We start from the raw sequence: 19,958 nt of genomic DNA, 5'->3' as shown, positions 1-19,958 counted from the left end.
GTATAAAACAATTCTGAAAATGAAAAAAGCCCACAAGCCCACAATAGAAAATACAAAAAATGTCTCGTCCACCACACTGTCAACAACGCGTATAATATATTTGGTACACGATCGTTTAGATTTGGCTTTCCAAATCTAAATGATTTATTTCTTCAATTCTATTGTTTAATTTGGTTACACGATCGTTTAATTTGGTTACACGATCATTTAAATTTGGTTACACAATCATTTAGATTTGGATAGCCAAATATAAACGATTTCAAAAATTGGTACACTATCGTTTAAATTTGGTTGAACGAATTTTTTCAAGATTCTTGGTACACGATCATTTACAGTTGGCTAAACGATTTTTTTAATTCTTTTGGTACACGATTGTTTATATTTGTCTACACGATTGTTTATATTTGTCTACACGATTGTTTACATTTGGCTACTCCAATCTAAATGATTTTTTTCAACATTCTTTATACACAATCTTTTAGATTTTGCTATTTTTTATACATGATTGTTTAGATTTGGTTACCCAAATTTAAACGACGTAAAAAGAAGAAAGACGATGGAAAAATTAAACAATGTAAAAAAGAAGAGAAAAAGAAGAAAGATGATGGAAAAATTAAACAATGTAAAAAAGAAGAGAAAAAGAAGAAAGACGATGGAAATAAATCGCAAGGGAAAAAAGAGGAAATGAAGAAAGACGATGGAAAGAAATTGCAGCGAAAGAAAAGAAGAGGAAAATAAGAAAGACGATAGAAAGAAATCATAGAAGAGGAAAAAGAAGAAAGACGATAGAAAGAAATCGCAGCAAATAAGAGAAAAAAGACGGAAAGGGCAAACCTGGAATATTTAAAAAATGAGTATTCACTCCTACCTACTTTAGGGTTAGTAGATAGGTTGTTTCTTTAAGGACTGAATTCAAGTCTTAAACAATGGGCCCCACCCTCTCATTGGTCTGAGAGGGATTTGATTTATAGGTTGGACCTTAAACCAATTGTTCAATAGTAGATCAATGGGACTTAGGACAAAGATGTAGTCTTAAGAGTAAAACGGCACTTTTCGATCTAGGCGAGCTTACGAACAACCTATGAATGATTAACTTACTGATTATGGTTATATCAAATGGACATAAATATATCTATAGTGAGGGGAGTGGAACTACGAGACTTTAGTGGAATGACCCATTAGTTAACTTGTGTTTTCAAAATAAAGAGCCAAACCTTATTCATACTTATAGACCGTTTAGGCTATAAACTCGAACTTAATTCATATTTATGTCTTTACATAAAGTTCAAGTCTACACTAGATAGTCTCGAGACCTTAGTTAATTGGATTCAAGATTATAGTATTCTAATTTCACTATTATGTCCTCAATAACCACTTTGTTGAATATAATATAATTTTAAACTATAAACTGCGAGTTTTAGGACATAAATTCCAACATACTGGACGTGATCACTGGACAGCAGTTAAGAATATTCTAAAATATCTTAGAAGAACAAAAGACTACATGCTAGTATGTGGTACTAAGGATCTGATCCTTACTGGATACACTGATTCTGATTTCCAAACATATAAAGATGCTAGCAAGCTTACATCAGGATCAATATTCACTCTAAACAAAGGAGCAATAGTGTGGAGAAGCATAAAGAAAACTTGTATAGCCGACTCCATAATGGAAGCTGAATGTGTTGTAGCTTGCGAAGCAGAAAAGGAAGCAGTATGGCTAAGGAAATTCTTGACAGATCTGGAAGTTGTTCTAAATATGCATCTGTGAATCACTTTATACTGTGACAACAGAGGTGTACTTGCAAATTTGCGAGAACCTAAAAGCCATAAACAAGGAAAGCATATTGAACGCAAGTACCATTTTATTAGGGAAATTATACATCATGGTGACGTTGTAGTGATCCAGATTTCTTATGAACAAAACATTGCTAATCCTTTTACAAAATCCCTCATGGCTAAAGTGTTTCAGGGTCACCTACAAAATCTAAGTCTACGATGTTTGTAAACTAGGACAAGTGGGAGACTTATTGGGCATGTGCCCTAGTTTATTATATTCATATGCTTATTGTACTCATATGTATTATTCTCTCTCATGGTTAAATTCAAACATTTTTTATCCCACTAGAAGTTTTAGTCCAAGTGAGAGTTGTTGGAATTTATGTCCTAAAACTCGTAGTTTTTAATCATATTTTATTTAATAAAGTCGTTATTGAGAAATTGAATACTATAATCTTAAATCCAATAAACTAAGATCTCGAGGCTATTTTGAGTAAGCTTGAACTTTATGTAGAGACATAAACATGGATTAAGTTCGAGTAAATAGCCTAAATAGTCTATAGTATATGAAGAAAGGTTGGGCTCCTTATTCAGAGAAACTATCGATGTGGCTCACTTTGTAGTTAGTACAAACGAGGTAATCCTAAATCGTTAATGTAGAGACATGAGAGTGAGGGCATCCTATGTAAAGGGTTTACATAAAACTGAACCATGAAATTACGTTATAACATCGTTTATTGTTTAAAACTGATTATCTCGATTATTGATGACCTATGTAACTTAATCTTAATCCTGAGCTAACTGTGAACTCCTGAGCTAACTGTGAACTCCTGTTCACACGAGATTATCCTTAGATCAACATAGGTGAAGGCAACTCATTAGAGTTGACTCAATGAGCCTTCCATTTTAGAGGTAAGATTGGGTGGATGGTTGGAAACATAGGGTGCAAGACGAAATTCGCTCCTACCCACTTTAAGGTTAGTAGATAGGTTGTTCCTTTAAGGACTGAATCCAAGTCTTAAACAAAGGGCCCCACCCTCCCATTGGCTCAAGAGGGATTTGGTTTCTAAGTTGGACCTTAAACCAATTGTTCAATAGTGGATCAGTGGGACTTAAAGAGAAATATGTAGTCTTAGGGGTAAAACGGTACTTATTGATCTAGCCCGTCTTACAAACAACCTGTGAAGGATTAACTTACTGATCATGGTTATATCAAATAGACACAAATATATCAATAGTTAAGGGAGTAGAACTACGTGACTTTAATAGAATGACCCATTAGTTGATGAATGTTGATTAGCTCGGTATAAAAGAGTTTAGCCAGTTAATATCAGATCATTGGAGTTCATGATCTATAGATTCATTAGGTTCCCCTGCTAGCTCATATGGAATAAACTTAGAATAGTATGATGGGATGAGTCGAATGGTTCGAATTAGGAGAGAAGAAAGAAACCGATACATGTGATATAGGCATTGAAATTTAGATTACAGAAAAAAATTTATGTTTAAATGGGATTTAAATACTAAAGATATGAATGTGGATTCATACTCGAAAGCTTGGAAAAGATGGAAATAGTCAAAGCTGTAAAATGTCAAAAATGTTAACTTTTGACTTTGAAAAGTCGAACTTTGACCGGCAATATATTCAGATGTAATTTGAATCTTGAGAAAATAAATGCGAGTTCATGCTCAAAAGGTCAAAATTAGTCAAGGAAGTAAAAATGGTAAAAGTCAAAATGTTGACTTTTGACTTAAAAGTCACAGTTTGACTTTGACTAGAAAGGTCAAATAACCATTTTGCCCCTTGACCAAAGTTAGTGGGAAAATCAAACAATTTGTTGGATAATCCCACTAACTTTTAGTTGGCTAAGTGGAGGCTTATGGTGATGACACCAAGCCCACAAAGAGAAAATGGAATGGTGAATAAGTCTACTAATGGTTAGTGGATTGTGAGGTGTTCGACTTTGGTGGTTCAATTACATGCAAATTTTTCATGTAATTTGTTTATAAAAGGATAGTTTTTTCATTTTCTAAAAACTTTTTGCCACTTTTTATTTACCCAAAAATAATTAAAATCACCAAAGCTTATCTCTATTTCTTTTCTATAATGTCCATCACTCTCTCTCAAATCCTTCTTCCTTCGAGTCCCACCACCCGGTTCTTTGTCTGGAGCATAGTAGGTCAACCTCAGTGGTAGTTCAAACCTTAATCGGAGCTTCAAACGTAAGTGTTTTCTACAATAAAACCCTAATTTCAAAGTTCTTACGGTTTAGGGTTTCTAGTTTTTTAAATGCAATTAGGGTATATTCTAGATCCTTTTTTCACTGCACATATTTTATTTCTATCATGGTATAGTCATCAAATGTTAATTTTTGGGCTCTAAATAAATTAAATTTGGATTTAATTATTAATTTTTGGGCTCTAAATAAATTTATTTTGGATTTATTTGGAGTTTTTCTTGAACGTTCAATTGGCTAAAATTTGTTTAGAAGTATTCCCATTGCTATTTAGAATCTGTTCAATAGAAAAGTTGTGCTTGTTAGCTAGGGAATATTTGTTAGCTAATTTCTTAGGGACCTTCGAACTAACTTAAGAGGCTGCATGTATTTTGTGATTATGCATTGTAGTGGCTAAAATACATAGTTGTGATGTTGTAGTTGATGACTTATGTATTATGGTGATTATGCATGTTTTATGGAGTACATTATTATGGACTGTTATGATTGATGATTCATGTCATGGTTATGCTGATTATTATAGTGTTCGTAGGTCAAATTCGCCTAGGTGTGCTCCATTGGACATACGACATTATTATTACTTATTATTACCATTACAACAAATTGTGGTATTCTCGACTCATTAAAGTGTCGAAATAGGCTTGAAATACGTCGAAAACTGAATTCTAAATGTAGAAAGCGACGTCAGAAAGAGTGTCGGGTGAAATGCATCGGGAGACCCGTTCCCGATGTGCTACTAATACGATGTCGAGAGTAAACGTCTCCCGATGTCACTATTGTCGATGTTAGTACGACGTCGTCTCGATGCAACATAAAAATTGTTGTCCCGACGTATTATTTTTTTCGATTATAAGTCAATTTAAATCGAATCAAATTATAGAAAATAAGAAGTAAATTAGTAAATAATTATATAAAATATTAAATCCAAAAACTGTTACTAACCTGGTTAATGTTCGAAAAATTACATAATATAGTAAATGTTTTAAAAAAAGTTCATAGAAATCAAAAAATTACATATGTCTCTTAACAACCGTGTACGCCATATTACAACAATTCCAAACCTACAATGACACAAAAGTAAGTTTATTAGACATGCATATCACTGAATAATGCAATGTAAAGTTTAATTGAAAGATATAACGTACCTCAAGGGATCATGGTCCCCTCTATGCCCGACTCATTTCTTCTATAATCTTTTGCATTTGTTCCATTTGTGAAGTTAGCAACTTCGATGTCTTTCTCTGTTATTCAATCATGCGTTTAGCTTCATCAAGCTCAACTCATTGCTGCTTAATATGACTTGTAGTAATTCATACTCTTTGGCATGCGAAAATGTGGTCGAAGAATTGCTAACATTGGCCATCTTGCGGGACTTGGGCTTGGATCTCCAACCAAGACCTTTTGAGTAGCTCGGTCATCTAACCAAAACGGTCTCACAAATCTCATCCCAAGAGAGTGGTTGAGAACCCTCTAGGGTAGGCTGGGACTGGAGTTCCAGCATTTGAGTCGGCAACAAATTTCGTAATTAAATTATTAAGACACAAATAAAAGTACATAATAAGACAAAAGTATTGCTTGAACTTACATGCACATCCTCAGCGGCCTGCGAAACAAACATGCCATCTCGAACGTGTGTTTGCTTGAATAACTCCACATGGTCGACTGCTTGACCTGTTGTTTAACGAGCTTGTGCTGTCGTTGTAGAAATGACTTGGACCCGTTACTATGATTATAAGGCTGCTTTTGTCTAGCAGCCTTGTTCGTCTGTGATTACTCCTACATGAAAACAATTGTTTATTTTTTTATACATGTAGTGATCGCAGAGGAAGTGTCAATATGCGGTTGGTTATCACGTGCCTGTTCAGGGCCGTTGTACTTTTTGAAATATCTATAACAGTCGCCCCTGAACAACTTGAAAGAAGTGAGCATTTGATGCTCAACAAATCTATTCATTGCTTGATCATTGAAATCAAGCATGAAAAAGGGTTACACATTACAAAGCACCATACATTAGCTTGATTACTTAAGTATGTTTCAAATGAAAATCAAATCATGTATTGCACATAACCTGTAGATTACCCTTGACGACCTCGATGTATTCTCTCCCAACATCAGCCCATATAAGGTAGCAAACTAGAAATGTACGCCTCACACACACGTCAATAGCCTGGCTAAACCGAGCAACATGTGAAGATATTGGCTTCTCCGCTCTAGAGGCTATAGACATGGGAATCCTACCATTGGCGAGGACGTACCTCTCTAACTCTAAGAGTCGAGACTGCTGCTTCTCCTAAGAGTCGGAGAGGGTTGAGTAGTTTTTGCTGAATAAAACAACAAATCATATGAAAAACAAGTTAAAATAATTATGAGCTAGAGTATCGAGAGACTCACCAAAATTGTCGCCCACTGAGGACGACCCTCCCGCAGTGTTTAAATCCTCGCTGAACTCGAGGAACAAAGAAACAAAAATTGATTAGGCAAATAGGAATGGTACTCATATTGGAAATATAAACTAATCAAATATGTGGATACATGATTCGTCACTATCATTCGTCGTCGCTTGATTCGCTTTGATGTGACAATTGTTCATCATCATCATCTATGAAGTCGTCAGCAACATGACACACAACCAGTCTTTCAACCATAAGAGTGTCATCCTCAATGTGTCCGTCGACTCGATGGCCAACAATGATTTCGAGTACATTCAGTTGCTCATTCTCAACATCGTCCACTTCGGACACGTCCCATATGCACTTATTTTGGACAACTTTCCAATTAATACCATTTTTTTGGGTCATTTAGGTAAATACTTAATGTGCCTGCATAGCGAGAATGATGGGTTCCTCGGTGAACCAAATACGGGACATGTTGATTGCTTTGTACCCTAATTCCACATATGTCCTTTGGCTTTTGTTGTTGATAGTGTCACACCACCTACAGTTAAATAGCCAAACACTTCTTTCCATCGGATGTTGAATGTAAAACACTTCATCTAGAACACCATAGAAATTGTTGTCGCCACTTCCACTGACACTACTTTCACCGATTACCATGACTTTAATGTTTTTTGTAGTGCATCAGGAATCACATTTTGCCGTGTAAAATCTCATCCACCTACAATGTATCCATTATAACACCGAACGTCAAGTGATGGTCCCATAGCAAGTGAGAAGAAATCGAGAGATAGATTTTCTATCTCACGCAATTCTATAACTTGAAATCCAAGTGACAATGATTATATGCATTCACATTCAAATAGGTTAGTGCGTATATATCAATTATCAAATGCATGAACGTTATATACCTGATTTCAGAACCATTCAGGAAATGCCCATTGATGTCTTTTGTAAAAATCAGAAGCATTTTGAGCTTGTCAATGTACTAACCTTAAATGTTTCCTAACGACAATGATTATGAGTTTGTATAACAACAATGTATAACAAATACTAAACGGTCATACTGTATGAGATACTCATATGACCAAATGGATTGAAATCATATGAAGTTAACTCCAAACAAACGTTCCGTTGATTAGAAGTGAAATCAGGAAATTCATAATCAAAGTGCTTCCATCCCTTCTCATCAGTTGGATGTCTCAACACATCATCTGTTTCAACATATTTATCTCTATGCCATAATGTTAGTGGACCCTTCTTGCAAGACAAACAAGCGTTGTAATCTCGGTACTAATGAAAAGTGACGCAATACCTTATATGGAATTTTTTTCTCTCTATTAGGATTAACCTTGTATCGAGACTTACCACATGTAAGAAAATGTTGCAAATCGCCAAACTCCTTTCAATACAATACACAGTTGTACTTGCAAGCATGAATAGTCTCGTATCCCAAGCCCAAGTCACGTAGTTTTTGTTTGACTTCATAAAATGAACTAGGAATAGTACTTACACATTGGAAACACTGCTCTTAATAGTTCTAACAACATGTCGAGGGACTTGTCGCTCCAATTGTTAAGAACCTTGACATGCATCAACTTAACAAAAAAATTCAAGGAGAAAAATTTGGAACAACTAGGGTGTAGCTCACTACGTGCTTCATTCAATAAGTCTTGAAATTTTTTTGTTGTCTCTTGTTCTATATCCACCCCAATATTGCATGACATTTCATTCTCTAAACGACCTTCTTTCGTTTCCTCTTCCTGTTCAATCGGAGCTTGTAAATCATTTAGCATACCAAACATTTCATCTTCTTCATGAAGTGGCTTCTACTAGTTCCTTCATCAAAAGGATTACTACTAATTCCTTCATCAAAATTTTATGTACCTTTATGCAAGTTAATTGACTCTCCATGATACACCCATTATGTGTAGTATGAGGATATTTTAATAGTAAGTAGATGTCGTTCCACACCCTCTAATGAATTTCAATTTGAGTTCATACATCACTTACATAGACACCTTATTCGTCTGTAATCATCGACGTGAAACTTGGCAACCTCTAAAAATTGAATCATTCCTTCTCTATACTCAATGGAAAAACATAACTAGTCATCCTACCTTTATCCATCATTAAAACCCTTAAAACATAATAAGTTTGATTAGTCGTATATCTCTCAAACCCTAAACTTACTCCCCTAAATAAGCTATGCCCAATCTCCCAAACTTTTCACCAAAGCTAAGTTTAAACTACAAAGGCTACCATAACTGCAAGAGGGCCACCACAAGCTAACCACAAACTTCAGTCTTTACAACCAACCTACCCCTTCCAACATATCTTTATAAGCTACCTACCATAGCTTTAAACCCTAAAAAATACTAACAAATTCAAAACTAAGTTGACACTTAATAGGCTACCATAACTGCAGGATAGCCATAATAAATCAACAATAAATGGCTTCAAAACTACTAATAAATAAACAATTAAGTTTGAACTAAAGGGTACAATAACAGTAGGGGAACAGTGGCGAGCAACGGCAACAACGATGACCTCTTCCTCTTCTCCTCCTTTGTTCTTTCGTTTCTCTCTTCTCTTCGTTTCAGTTTTGTGATTTATAGAACTAGAAGTTATATTTTAAAGGAAAACTCCCGACGTACCACAAAAACGTCGAGAGAATTTCACTATTTCTGATGCCATTAGTAATGCATCGAGAATAAACACACACATTACTGACACATTACTAATGTTGTCAAGAATAACCACACCCATTCCCGATGCCATGCATGGCGCATTGTGAAAAACGATATGAAATATTTAATCATTAACAATTCTTGACACCTTTAGCAGTGCGTCGGGAATATCATCTCCCAATACGAACGCATTACTAATGGCTTCGAGAAAGTGGACGCCCATTCCCGATGCCATGCAAGCCACGTCATGAGAAAAGTTATATATTATTTAATTATTCACCTTCCCCAATGCATTATGTCAATACATCGGGATTGGCAACTTGTTTCCCGATCCCATGCAAGTCACGTCAGGAAAGGTGAACAATTAAATATTGTATTTTCCTTTCTCCAACGTAGACAAAACGATGTCAGTGAAAGGCCTTTGTCCCGACATCCTTTTCCTCAATGCCTCTTTGTGCGTCGAAAAAGCCTCGATTTCTTATAGTGTACGCATCTAATAGGACCAGAAAGTTAATAGATCAATCGGGACCAAAAGTGGATTCGATATACTTTTATAACTCACCATTTTTCTATGTTTCATATTTTATTTTCTATGTTTCATATTTCATGCAAATGTAGAGGATTTGGAAAGGGACTCATTCTTCTCCCGCTTCTCTTTATTGTTTAGTCAGTATTTTGATTTTTAGATATTTTATTTAAATTTTATCTTGTTTATTTATATTTAATTTTTAATAAAATTGTTTGTTAGAAACTAGGGGTCAGGTTTTCACAGTATTTTTACCAAAATTTAAAATTTTATGTGTTACGAACAGTTATTTGATATTTATTTTATAAGAATTTTAGTTTTCTCTATTTAAGAAAGTGTCTTTATTATTTTTCTTTTGAGTAAGTAACAACCTCAGCTTAGTTTAAGAGTTTGGGTCGTTACACCAAAATCCCCTCACCCCATGTCATACAATTACTTGATTCTTGAAATCTTTTCTAACACTTTTTTGGCTTCTTGATTTATATACCCTATTCACGAAATCTTTTGGGATTCAACCCCTTCTACCTTTATTCCACTAATCTTTAGTGTTAAATCTTTTCGTTAGTAAGTTGGGTATTATCTTTGAAGAGTTTTGAGGTTGTAGAGTCATCTTTTACCCAATTATCCTTGAATTCCATTCTTTCTTTTGCTATTCCATGGTACTCTTTTGGTACCACTAATTCATTTGTGCAGTAGAATCAATTTTTGCACCTTTAAAAGCAATTACAACCCCATTAATAAACCTTTCAAGTAGCTTCAAGAATTTTGGACAAAAGAGAGATTCTAGATGGATTGAAAGATATACTTTTATTGCGCAACGATGCTAAGATGGGCTTCATGACGCTGGAGCCTTAAGGTGCTCTAAGGTTTGAGGTGCCGTGTGGCGTAACACTGCAGCACTGAGGACGGTGCTTGTGAGCTCTTAATTACAAACTTACCACGACTTCTTCATTTGACCCATTTTCACAGGGTTTAGCTCAAAATTAAGAAATTAAACCAGGTAAGGAACGCATGGATGACCTTCTTTTGGCCGCAAATGAAATTTAATCCCAAATTTCAAAACCAATGAATTTTGGTCTTCTAATTATGTCATTACTGTGTAAAATTACTTACTCTAACCTCAAATATATAATCTAACATTTTTTATCTCTTATATAATGAGTTAGACATATAGGTAAGAATTTGAAAAGATAAATAATAGTAAATATTGATTTCATTCTCTAGATTAAATACATAATAAATCAATTGTAAAATAATATGATAGAAAACAATACATGTGTAGCGAAAATAACGAACCTATTTTACTCTAAATGCAACTCAACTATTTAGTCGTTAACATTTTTAAAAGCTCTAATTAAAACAAATTAGGGTTAAGAGAAAACTTCTCTTTGAAGATTTCTCGATCCGCGCAATCTTCTCACAAACTCGAAGCTAGGATCAACACTAGAGTTGACCCGCTATTCTCTGCACTTAGAACCACTAGGTGAAGAAAATTGAAAGAGTGATGGAAATTGGAGGTGGAAAATTATTGTTGAGAAAGAGAAAATTAAGAAATTGGTAAAATTTTATAAATAATAAAATTTAACAAAATTTCAAAAATTGTTCTACATGCAAAATACATGTAATTAGTTTATAAAAACTCAACACCTAACATTCCATTAACTATTAGTGGAACTTAGTGGGTTAGGTGTTTACATCTCATGTAGCCACCTACCCACTAAGTTATAGTAGAATTATCTAACAAAATGTTAGAATTTTCCACTAACTTTAGTACAAGTGCAATATAATCACTTAACTATTCAAGTCAAGGTCAAAGTTTTTCAAGTCAAAAGTTAACATTTTAACTTTTTACCATTTTGTCCGTCTTAACTAATTTCGACCTCCCGAGCATGAATCCACATTCATTTTTCTGAAATTCAAATCATATTTCAATATAAAGCCAGTCAAAGTTTGATTTTGTACAACTTTGACCATTTTCATCAATTTCAAGCTTCCGAATATGAATCTGTATTCATACTTTTAATATTTAAATCACATTTAAACGTAAAACTCTATCTCAAATTGATAGCAGACAGTTATATCACATATATTCGTTGGTTTCTCTCTCTTTACCTAATTCGAACAATTCGATTATTCCTACAAATTGTTCTAAGTTAGTTCCATATGAGCTAGTAGAGGAACCTAATGAACCTATAAATCATGGGCTCCAACGATCCGAGATCAACTGGCTAAACCCTTTTAGACCGAGCTAATTAACATTCGTTAACTAACGGGTCATTGCACTAAAGTCTGTAGTTACACTCCTCCTCACTATAGATATATTTCTGTCCATCTGATATAACCATGATCAGTAAGTTAATTCTTCACAGGTTGTTCGTAACCTCGGTTGGGTCAAAATATCGTTTTACCTCTAAGACTACATTTTATTCCTTAAATCCCACTCATCCATTATTGAACAATTCGTTTAAGGCCTAACCTATAAATAAAATCCCTCTCGGGCCAAAGAGAGGGTAGGGCTCCTTGTTCAAAACTTGGATTCAGTCCTTAAGAGAACAACTTATCTTCTAACCCTAAAGCGAGTAAGAGTGAGTTTCATCTTGCACCCTATGTCCCTAGCCATCCACCTGGTTTTACCCCTAAATTTTGAGGCTTATTGGGCAAGTAGAGATGAGTTATCCTTACCTATGCAGATCTAAGTATCATTCCATTTGAACAAAAGTTCATAATTAGTTTAAGATCGAGATTATGTTACCTAGGTCATTAATAACCACTTTATTGAATATAATATAATTTAAATTATAAATTACGAGTTTTATGAATAAATTCGAATATAATATAATTAATAAATTTCTTTTAAGAAACCATTGAATATAAGTGGATTTTTTTTTTCATTTTTTAAATTTAAATAATACTTAATATTTAATGTTTATCTTAAAATATAGGATAACATTATAAATTTAAATTTTGGCAGGGTAAAATCGTCTGAACACGATTAAAGAAGAAAGGAAAGTGAAAATAATAATAATAATAATAAAGAAAGTGCATGAGGATTATAAAAGAAAAAATTGTTGATACCACATTGTTCCAAAATGGCATGCATTGGTCAAATAATTACAGGTTTCTTATGTAACACAAAAACAGACCGTTACCATTTTAACCTATTTATTTTCAATTAGTTGCATGATGTAGTGGCGCGTTGTTCAAGTGAAGAGACCATGATGGTTCCCTTTTTACCCAATTTTTTTTAGAAATACCATAATTTCTCAATTAATATTGTTTCACGTTTTTTTTTTTTTAAAAAAAAAAGACGAAAAGAACTTTTCATGGTAAGGGTATTATGGACATTTTGATACCTAAAAAACTAATTTTTTTTAAATGTAATCCAAAACACTCTTTACACCCCTAATTTTGGCGATTTCTCCAAAATCTAAGCTTCACTCAATCTTTTTTATATACTAAATGGGTAATTGATCATAAAAATCCAAACGGTTCTTAGAACGATGAGCAGCATTCCTTCCCACATAGCCAGTCCATCTCAACTCCAACAACCTCCATCTTCTTCAATCCCACTTTCAAATCCAACAAAAGTCAACTTCCCACGCTCTCCCAAGTCCCCTCATTGCAATATCTTCTCCAAATTCACCGCCAATTCTGTTCACCCCATTGTTCAATGGACCTCTTCTATTGCTCGCTACTGCGGCAACGGCCAATTACCCGAAGCCGCTGCAGAGTTTACCCGCATGCGACTCGCCGGAGTTGAGCCCAACCACATCACATTCATTACGCTTCTCTCCGGCTGTGCTGATTTTCCGTCGGAAAGCTTCTTCGCCTCCTCACTTCATGGCTACGCTTGTAAATTTGGTTTGGATACGGGGCATGTAATGGTGGGGACTGCTCTCATTGATATGTATTCCAAATGTTCTCAATTGGGTCTTGCTAAGAAGGTTTTTGATTACCTGGGTGTGAAAAACTCTGTTTCTTGGAACACTATGCTCAATGGTTTTATGAGGAATGGAGAGATTGAGTTGGCCATTCAACTGTTCGATGAAATGCCTACAAGAGATGCGATTTCTTGGACGGCTTTAATTAACGGTCTTTTGAAACATGGTTATTCGGAACAAGCATTGGAGTGCTTCCATCAGATGCAACGCTCGGGTGTCGTTGCTGATTATGTGTCTATAATTGCTGTTCTTGCTGCTTGTGCTGATTTGGGTGCTCTTACTTCGGGGTTGTGGGTTAATAGGTTTGTTATGCAGCAGGAGTTTAAGGATAATGTTAGGATAAGTAATTCCTTGATAGATATGTATTCTAGATGTGGATGTATTGAGTTTGCCCGCCAAGTGTTTGTGAAAATGGCCAAACGAACTTTGGTATCTTGGAACTCTATCATTGTGGGGTTTGCATTTAATGGATTTGCAGATGAATCTTTGGAGTTTTTTTATGCGATGCAGAAAGAAGGATTTAAGCCAGATGGAGTAAGCTACACGGGGGCTCTTACCGCGTGTAGCCACGCAGGCTTAGTTAATAAGGGTCTGGAATTGTTTGATAACATGAAGAGGGTACACAAAATTACTCCCGGGATTGAGCATTATGGATGTATTGTCGATCTCTATGGTCGTGCTGGAAGGTTAGAGGATGCATCGAATGTGATTGAAGAAATGCCGATGAAACCGAATGAAGTTGTGTTGGGGTCATTGCTTGCCGCCTGCAGGACTCATGGTGATGTGAGACTAGCCGAAAGGTTAATGAAACATATCTTTAAGTTAGATTCAGTAGGCGATTCGAATTATGTGCTCCTTTCAAACATATATGCAGCAATTGGGAAGTGGGAAGGTGCTAACAAGGTCAGGAGAACGATGAAAGCCCGAGGTGTGCAGAAAAAACGGGGTTATAGTTCTGTTGAAATTGATGGTAAAGTTCATGAATTTGTTGCAGGTGACAAATACCATGCTGATGCAGACAATATTTACTCAATGTTAGATTTGTTGTTTCATGAACTGAAGGTGTGTGGATATGTTCCTGATACTGATATCATTCTGAATACCAAAGATTCTAATAAAGACCATTGAAGCTTATTTTTTGGGTTATTTGATCTGTTAAAACCCTTATTTGATTTATCAGTCTAAGGCTTTGGTCAACAGCAGTTTGAGAGTTTGTGAAATAGACAAGGTAAATGGATGCTTAAGTTAAGCGGGCTGCAGGATATATAATTTAATTTGCATTTGTCATCACGTTTGGAAATGGAACCAAAACACTCAGTTGAAGGTACAAATAGAAGGCCACATCATGTTTTCTTCTTTCAACAAAAAGATCCATTAGCTATTTATTTTAATCTTCATTCATGAGCGGCATAACTAACACCACTTGATTACATACGCAAAGTTGGATGGTTTCTTTGGACAGATTGATGTTGGAGAACAATTATTTTTTATATTGAATCAATGGAGACTTATGGAACCAACCATCAAACACAACTTATACCATAGTTTATACACTCATTGTTGTTTGACAAACCGTTTTTGCACCCTATCAGGCATCAGCAACATCAGCCTTCCCATGAATCCTACAAGCAATCAACATGGCGCCCCACAAAGCCTCATCAGGCTCGATCTCCATCTCCATTATCAACTTCTCTGCTTCTTCCACTTGCCCCAATCTCCCAAGCAAATCCACCAGGCAAGTATAATGTTGCAAACCAGGTCTCAAATCAAACTTCCTTTTCATCATAACAAAATACTCCTTCCCTTTCTCAATCAACCCTCCATGGCAACACGCCGTGAGAAGAGATGTAAAAGTGAGCTCATCCGGCTTTTGCCCTTCTTCTACCATCCTCTCAAACAACCCAAACACATCCCCAAACATCCCATGAACACCATAACCTGCCATCAAAGCCGATCACGACACTTCTTTCCTCTCGGGCATTCCATCAAATACCTTCCGTACAACACTCAAATACCCGCATTTGCCATACATGGTAATCAGAGCATTCAAACTAGGCAAATCTGTAGATAAGCCATGAATGAAAAGAGCCCCATGAACCTGGCGGCCAAGGCGCAAGGAGGAGAGGCCGGAACATGACTTCAGCACCGGCGGAAAGTATGGCGATCAATGGATTTTCCAGAAAGGAGCATGTGGTGAAAAATGGAGAGGGATTGGGAGAAGAGATGGAGAGCAGAGTGGGCTCTGATGAGAGCATTGAAGAGGTAGGTGGGGCGACGAGTGGCGAAGGAGAAGATGGTGGTGGCTTGAGGGAGTTGGGCGCAGGCGGCGTAGGTTGAAGCGAGCTTGGTTCGAATGAAATGGTTGTAAGAGATTTGGAGTCTTATGGTAAGAGCGTGAATTTGCTTGTGAGTGTAGAGGTTCTTGGTGGAGGAGCACGCTTCGAGGAGAGCAGCGTAGAAGGGGATTATTTCTTTTGGTTTGGACATTAAGGAGGATGAAGGGCTAATTGGAAAATAAGTGTTGTTTTGAAAAAAAAAAAAAGGATAAAAGGGATTGTTTTCAAAAATATTAGCAAAATGCAGATAATTTCTTAGTTTCTTTCGAGTGCATCTCTTTAAAAATGATTTTTTTTTCAAGGTATTTTATATTATATTTATTATTTTGAGTTTATTTAATTTATTGTAGTTTTTGTTAACAAATTAAGAAGAAAATATACAATACTTGACTTTATTTTACTAATCAATCAAATGACCTATAAATACAAGTATGCGAAATTTTCACCAGTTTTATTAGTTAATCTTTTGTGATTTATTGACTAAGATGATTGATCAATTATTACTAATCCAAATATAAAGTAAACGTTTATAAACAAAAACTACAGTGTTGTTATACTTTATTTTTAAATTGACTATAGCTATAATTAATTGACCAAAAACTAAATATAGTTGTTTTTGTCATTAATTGATTGATTTAATTAACTATAACTTATAATTCATTAATTAACTAAACTACAATGTTATAATCTATTGCTATGATGCTAGTTTGAATGCCAGTTAAAAACCAACATTGTAGCTTATCTTTAATGTAAATTTTTTCTTAAAAAAAACCCACGTTATATATCTGTTGTTACTTTTTCCAACTGACATAAAAGGCCCAATGTGTTGTAGTAGTGAAAGCTCGGTGCCAATTCAATAGTAGAGGCCTGTGGATGTTTAAAACCAAAATCCTTCAACTTACCAGTAGAATAAGGTTTCTTGAGGGAAAAAATATTCAAATGCGACGGAAGTAAGCGACAGAGGTGAGAAGTGAAGATGAGCGGCGACGGGGGCTCGACGACATTGACGTATTTGAAGTTCACCGTGGATTCCCAACAGCACATAGGCGAGGAATCGACGGATGCGATGATGAGGGCTTGACAGCAGCGACGGTATGGCTAGATCCATGATAAGATCGACGATGAAAAAGTGGAAAGAGTGAGGGAAGAGAGAGGGGAAAATGCGGTCAAATAGAAATTGAAAAAAATTGGAGGTGAAGAAGAGAGGATATGAGAAGTGAAAAATAAGAACGAAGAAAAAATTATGGTTTAGAGTTAGTAAAATTGAAAGGAAAATGAAAATAGGGAGGAGGAAGTTGAGGAACGGAGAGGGGGGGAAACGATGAGAGGCTAGGGTTTTGCTTAATTTTTTCTTTTTATGTTTTGAGAGTGAAATGAAAATGATAATGGAGAATGGAAAAAAAATTATATTTAAAAATAAGAAATTTTCATAAATATAACAATAATAAATCTATGTATTAGTAATTTTTAAATATTTTAGGTTTGTCCTTCCATCTTTCTTTGAGCCTATTCATGTATTTTTTTTTTCTTTTTCTCATTTCTTCTCTTCTCGTCTCTTTTTTTTTTAAACTATTTTTTTCACTTTTTTATTTGATTGTTCAAGATCTACTAAATATAAAAGACTGAAAAAAAAAATGATGATTTTGGTTGCAAAATCTAAACAATTGTGTACAAGAAAAAATAGCAAAATTTAAACGATCAAATTCTAAAAAAATCATTTAGATTGGGGTAGCCAAATCTAAACGATCGTGTAGATAATATAAACGATCGTGTAGCAAAAGAATCATGTAAACAAATCTAAACGATTGTGTATCAAAAAAATCTTTAAAAAAATCGTCTAATTAATCTAAACGATCGTGTATCTAATATTGGAAAAAAAAATTGTTTAGACGATCAAACTAAATTAAACGATCGTGCACAGAGAATTTAAAAAATAAATCGTTTAAATTTTGCTACTCAAATCTAAACGATCAAATCTAAACGATTGTGTAACCAAATTAAACGATCGTGTATAGAGAATTTAAAAAATAAATCGTTTAGATTTGTCAATCTAAACGACTATATCTAAACGATTGTGTACTAAACAATAGCCAAATATAAACCATTGTATATCAAATATATTACGTTCATTGTTGACAGCATTGTTTCCGAAATTATTCTATAGAATGCAAATATTTTAATGCTTTGTTATATTTTTTAAAATATCCCTTTAAAAAATCATTTATATTTTCATAACATTCTTGACATTTAAAAAAAAACCACAAAATATAGATTCAACTTGAAGTTTTTAAAAAGTTAATTTTCATAAATATAACAAACCGGTAAAATATTTAGGGTTCGTGTAACACAATGAAAAAACCATGAAACTGACCATTTTTTTTAAATATTTCAGGTTTGTCCTTCCTTTTTATCGTTCTTTTTCTCTTTCTCTCTACGATATTTTTTCTTTTCATCGTCTTTTTCTCTTCTTCTTCGACAATTTTTAAAAAATATTTTCTATTACCCTTCCTTTCATTTTTCTTCTTCTGCAATTTTTTCCTTTTCTTTCTATTGTCTTTTTCTCTTCTTATGGAATATTTTTAATTTTTCTTTTCAAATTGTTATCTAGTTCAAATCATGTACCAAATATAAAAATTTTATTTTTTTTTTAAAAAAAGTTCAAACTGTTGGTTGTTTAAGATCATGTGTCAAATATAAAAGATCGTAAAAAAATTGTTGGGATATTGAATAGCCAAATCTAAACGATCATGTACAAAAAATCTTTAAAAAATCGTTGAGATTTTACTACCCAAATTCAAACGGTCAAATCTAAAAGATCGTGTAGCAAAAAAATCTTGAAAAAAATCGTTTAAATTTGAGTAGATTTGGCTACCCAAATTTAAACGGTAGCTAAATCTCAACGATCAAATCTAAAGGATCGTGTACCAAATTTTTTTGAAAAAAAATCGTTTTAAATTTGGTATACAATGATTTGGTTACCCAAATTTAAACGATCGTGTACTAAATCTACACGATCGTGTACCAAATCTAAACAATCCTAGATATATCAAAAAACCCTTAAATAAATCGTTTAGATTTGACTATCCAAATTTAAACGATTAAATATAAATATTAGTGTACGAAACAATGGCTAAATCTAAATGATCGTATACCAAAAAATCTTGAAAAAAAATCGTTTAGATTTGAATAGTCAAATCTAAATGATCAAATCCAAACTATTAGATAGGAAAGAATAGTTAAATTTAAACGATCATTTACCAAATAAATTACGCGCGTCGTGTGTCAATTAATTACGGGGCATTTTTTGTCTTTTCTATTGTAGGCCTGTGGACTTTTTTCGTTTTCGAAATTATTCTATACAGTGTAAATATTGTGCCGCTTTGTTATATTTTTTAAAAGATCCCTTTTAAAATGTAAAAACTTTAAGCAAATAGTAGCGTGAAAATTAAAAAAAAAAAAAAAAAAACACCCCACCTCTGTGTCTTTTAAAAACTTCTTTTGTTATGATAATTGTTATTTCTAATTTAATGTATCAATTCATGGTTAGCATAGAAAAATGTGTTGATTGCTAAACCTTATGTCATAATATTGTAATCATTACGTTGTACGAGAGTAATATAATCTCTTCTCATGGGTCTTAGGCCCCTTAGATGTAGATGTTGTATCATCGAATTGGGTTGCCAAAGCTATTTGTGTTGCTTTAGTTACTTATCAAGTTTAAGTAGTTATTCAAAATGCTATTAACTTTAGGATCAACAATATTTACATATGGAATTGAACATTCACTTTCTCAATTGGTATCAGAGTGGGTTCGGAGCAATATGTGGTGAATGGATTTGCGTGAAGGAAGTTCAACAACTAGACCTCCTGTACTTGATGGAGCAAACTATGGATACTGGAAAGCACGAATGGTGGCCTTCTTAAAATCTCTCGACTTAAGATGTTGGAGAGTTGTGATGGCTGGATGGGAGTACCCTACTGAAACAAGTGAAGATGGTATAATCACTCCCAAGTCTGAACTAAAATGGTCGAGAGCTGAAGATGAACTGTGAAGCT

General features: G+C 34.4%; 1 protein-coding gene and 1 pseudogene across 1 annotated transcript; one reads left to right on the top strand and one right to left on the bottom strand.

The window, feature by feature from the left end:
• The first annotated feature begins 13,036 nt into the window (after nt 1-13,036).
• On the top strand, nt 13,037-14,712 carry LOC103498199 (pentatricopeptide repeat-containing protein At1g05750, chloroplastic). Its single transcript, XM_008460718.3, has one exon. The coding sequence runs from the start codon at nt 13,126-13,128 to the stop codon at nt 14,692-14,694; it is 1,569 nt and encodes a 522-aa protein (XP_008458940.1). The 5' UTR covers nt 13,037-13,125; the 3' UTR covers nt 14,695-14,712.
• Nucleotides 14,713-14,912: 200 nt separating this feature from the next.
• Nucleotides 14,913-16,266, bottom strand: LOC103498198 (pentatricopeptide repeat-containing protein At3g46790, chloroplastic-like; annotated as a pseudogene).
• Nucleotides 16,267-19,958: the final 3,692 nt, after the last annotated feature.

Source organism: Cucumis melo, chromosome 12 (assembly GCF_025177605.1).
Source record: "Cucumis melo cultivar AY chromosome 12, USDA_Cmelo_AY_1.0, whole genome shotgun sequence".
In the NCBI taxonomy this organism is placed as follows: domain Eukaryota; kingdom Viridiplantae; phylum Streptophyta; class Magnoliopsida; order Cucurbitales; family Cucurbitaceae; genus Cucumis; species Cucumis melo.
The sequence above is the reverse complement of the archived record's forward strand: the minus strand, read 5'-3'. Positions and strand labels throughout refer to the sequence as shown.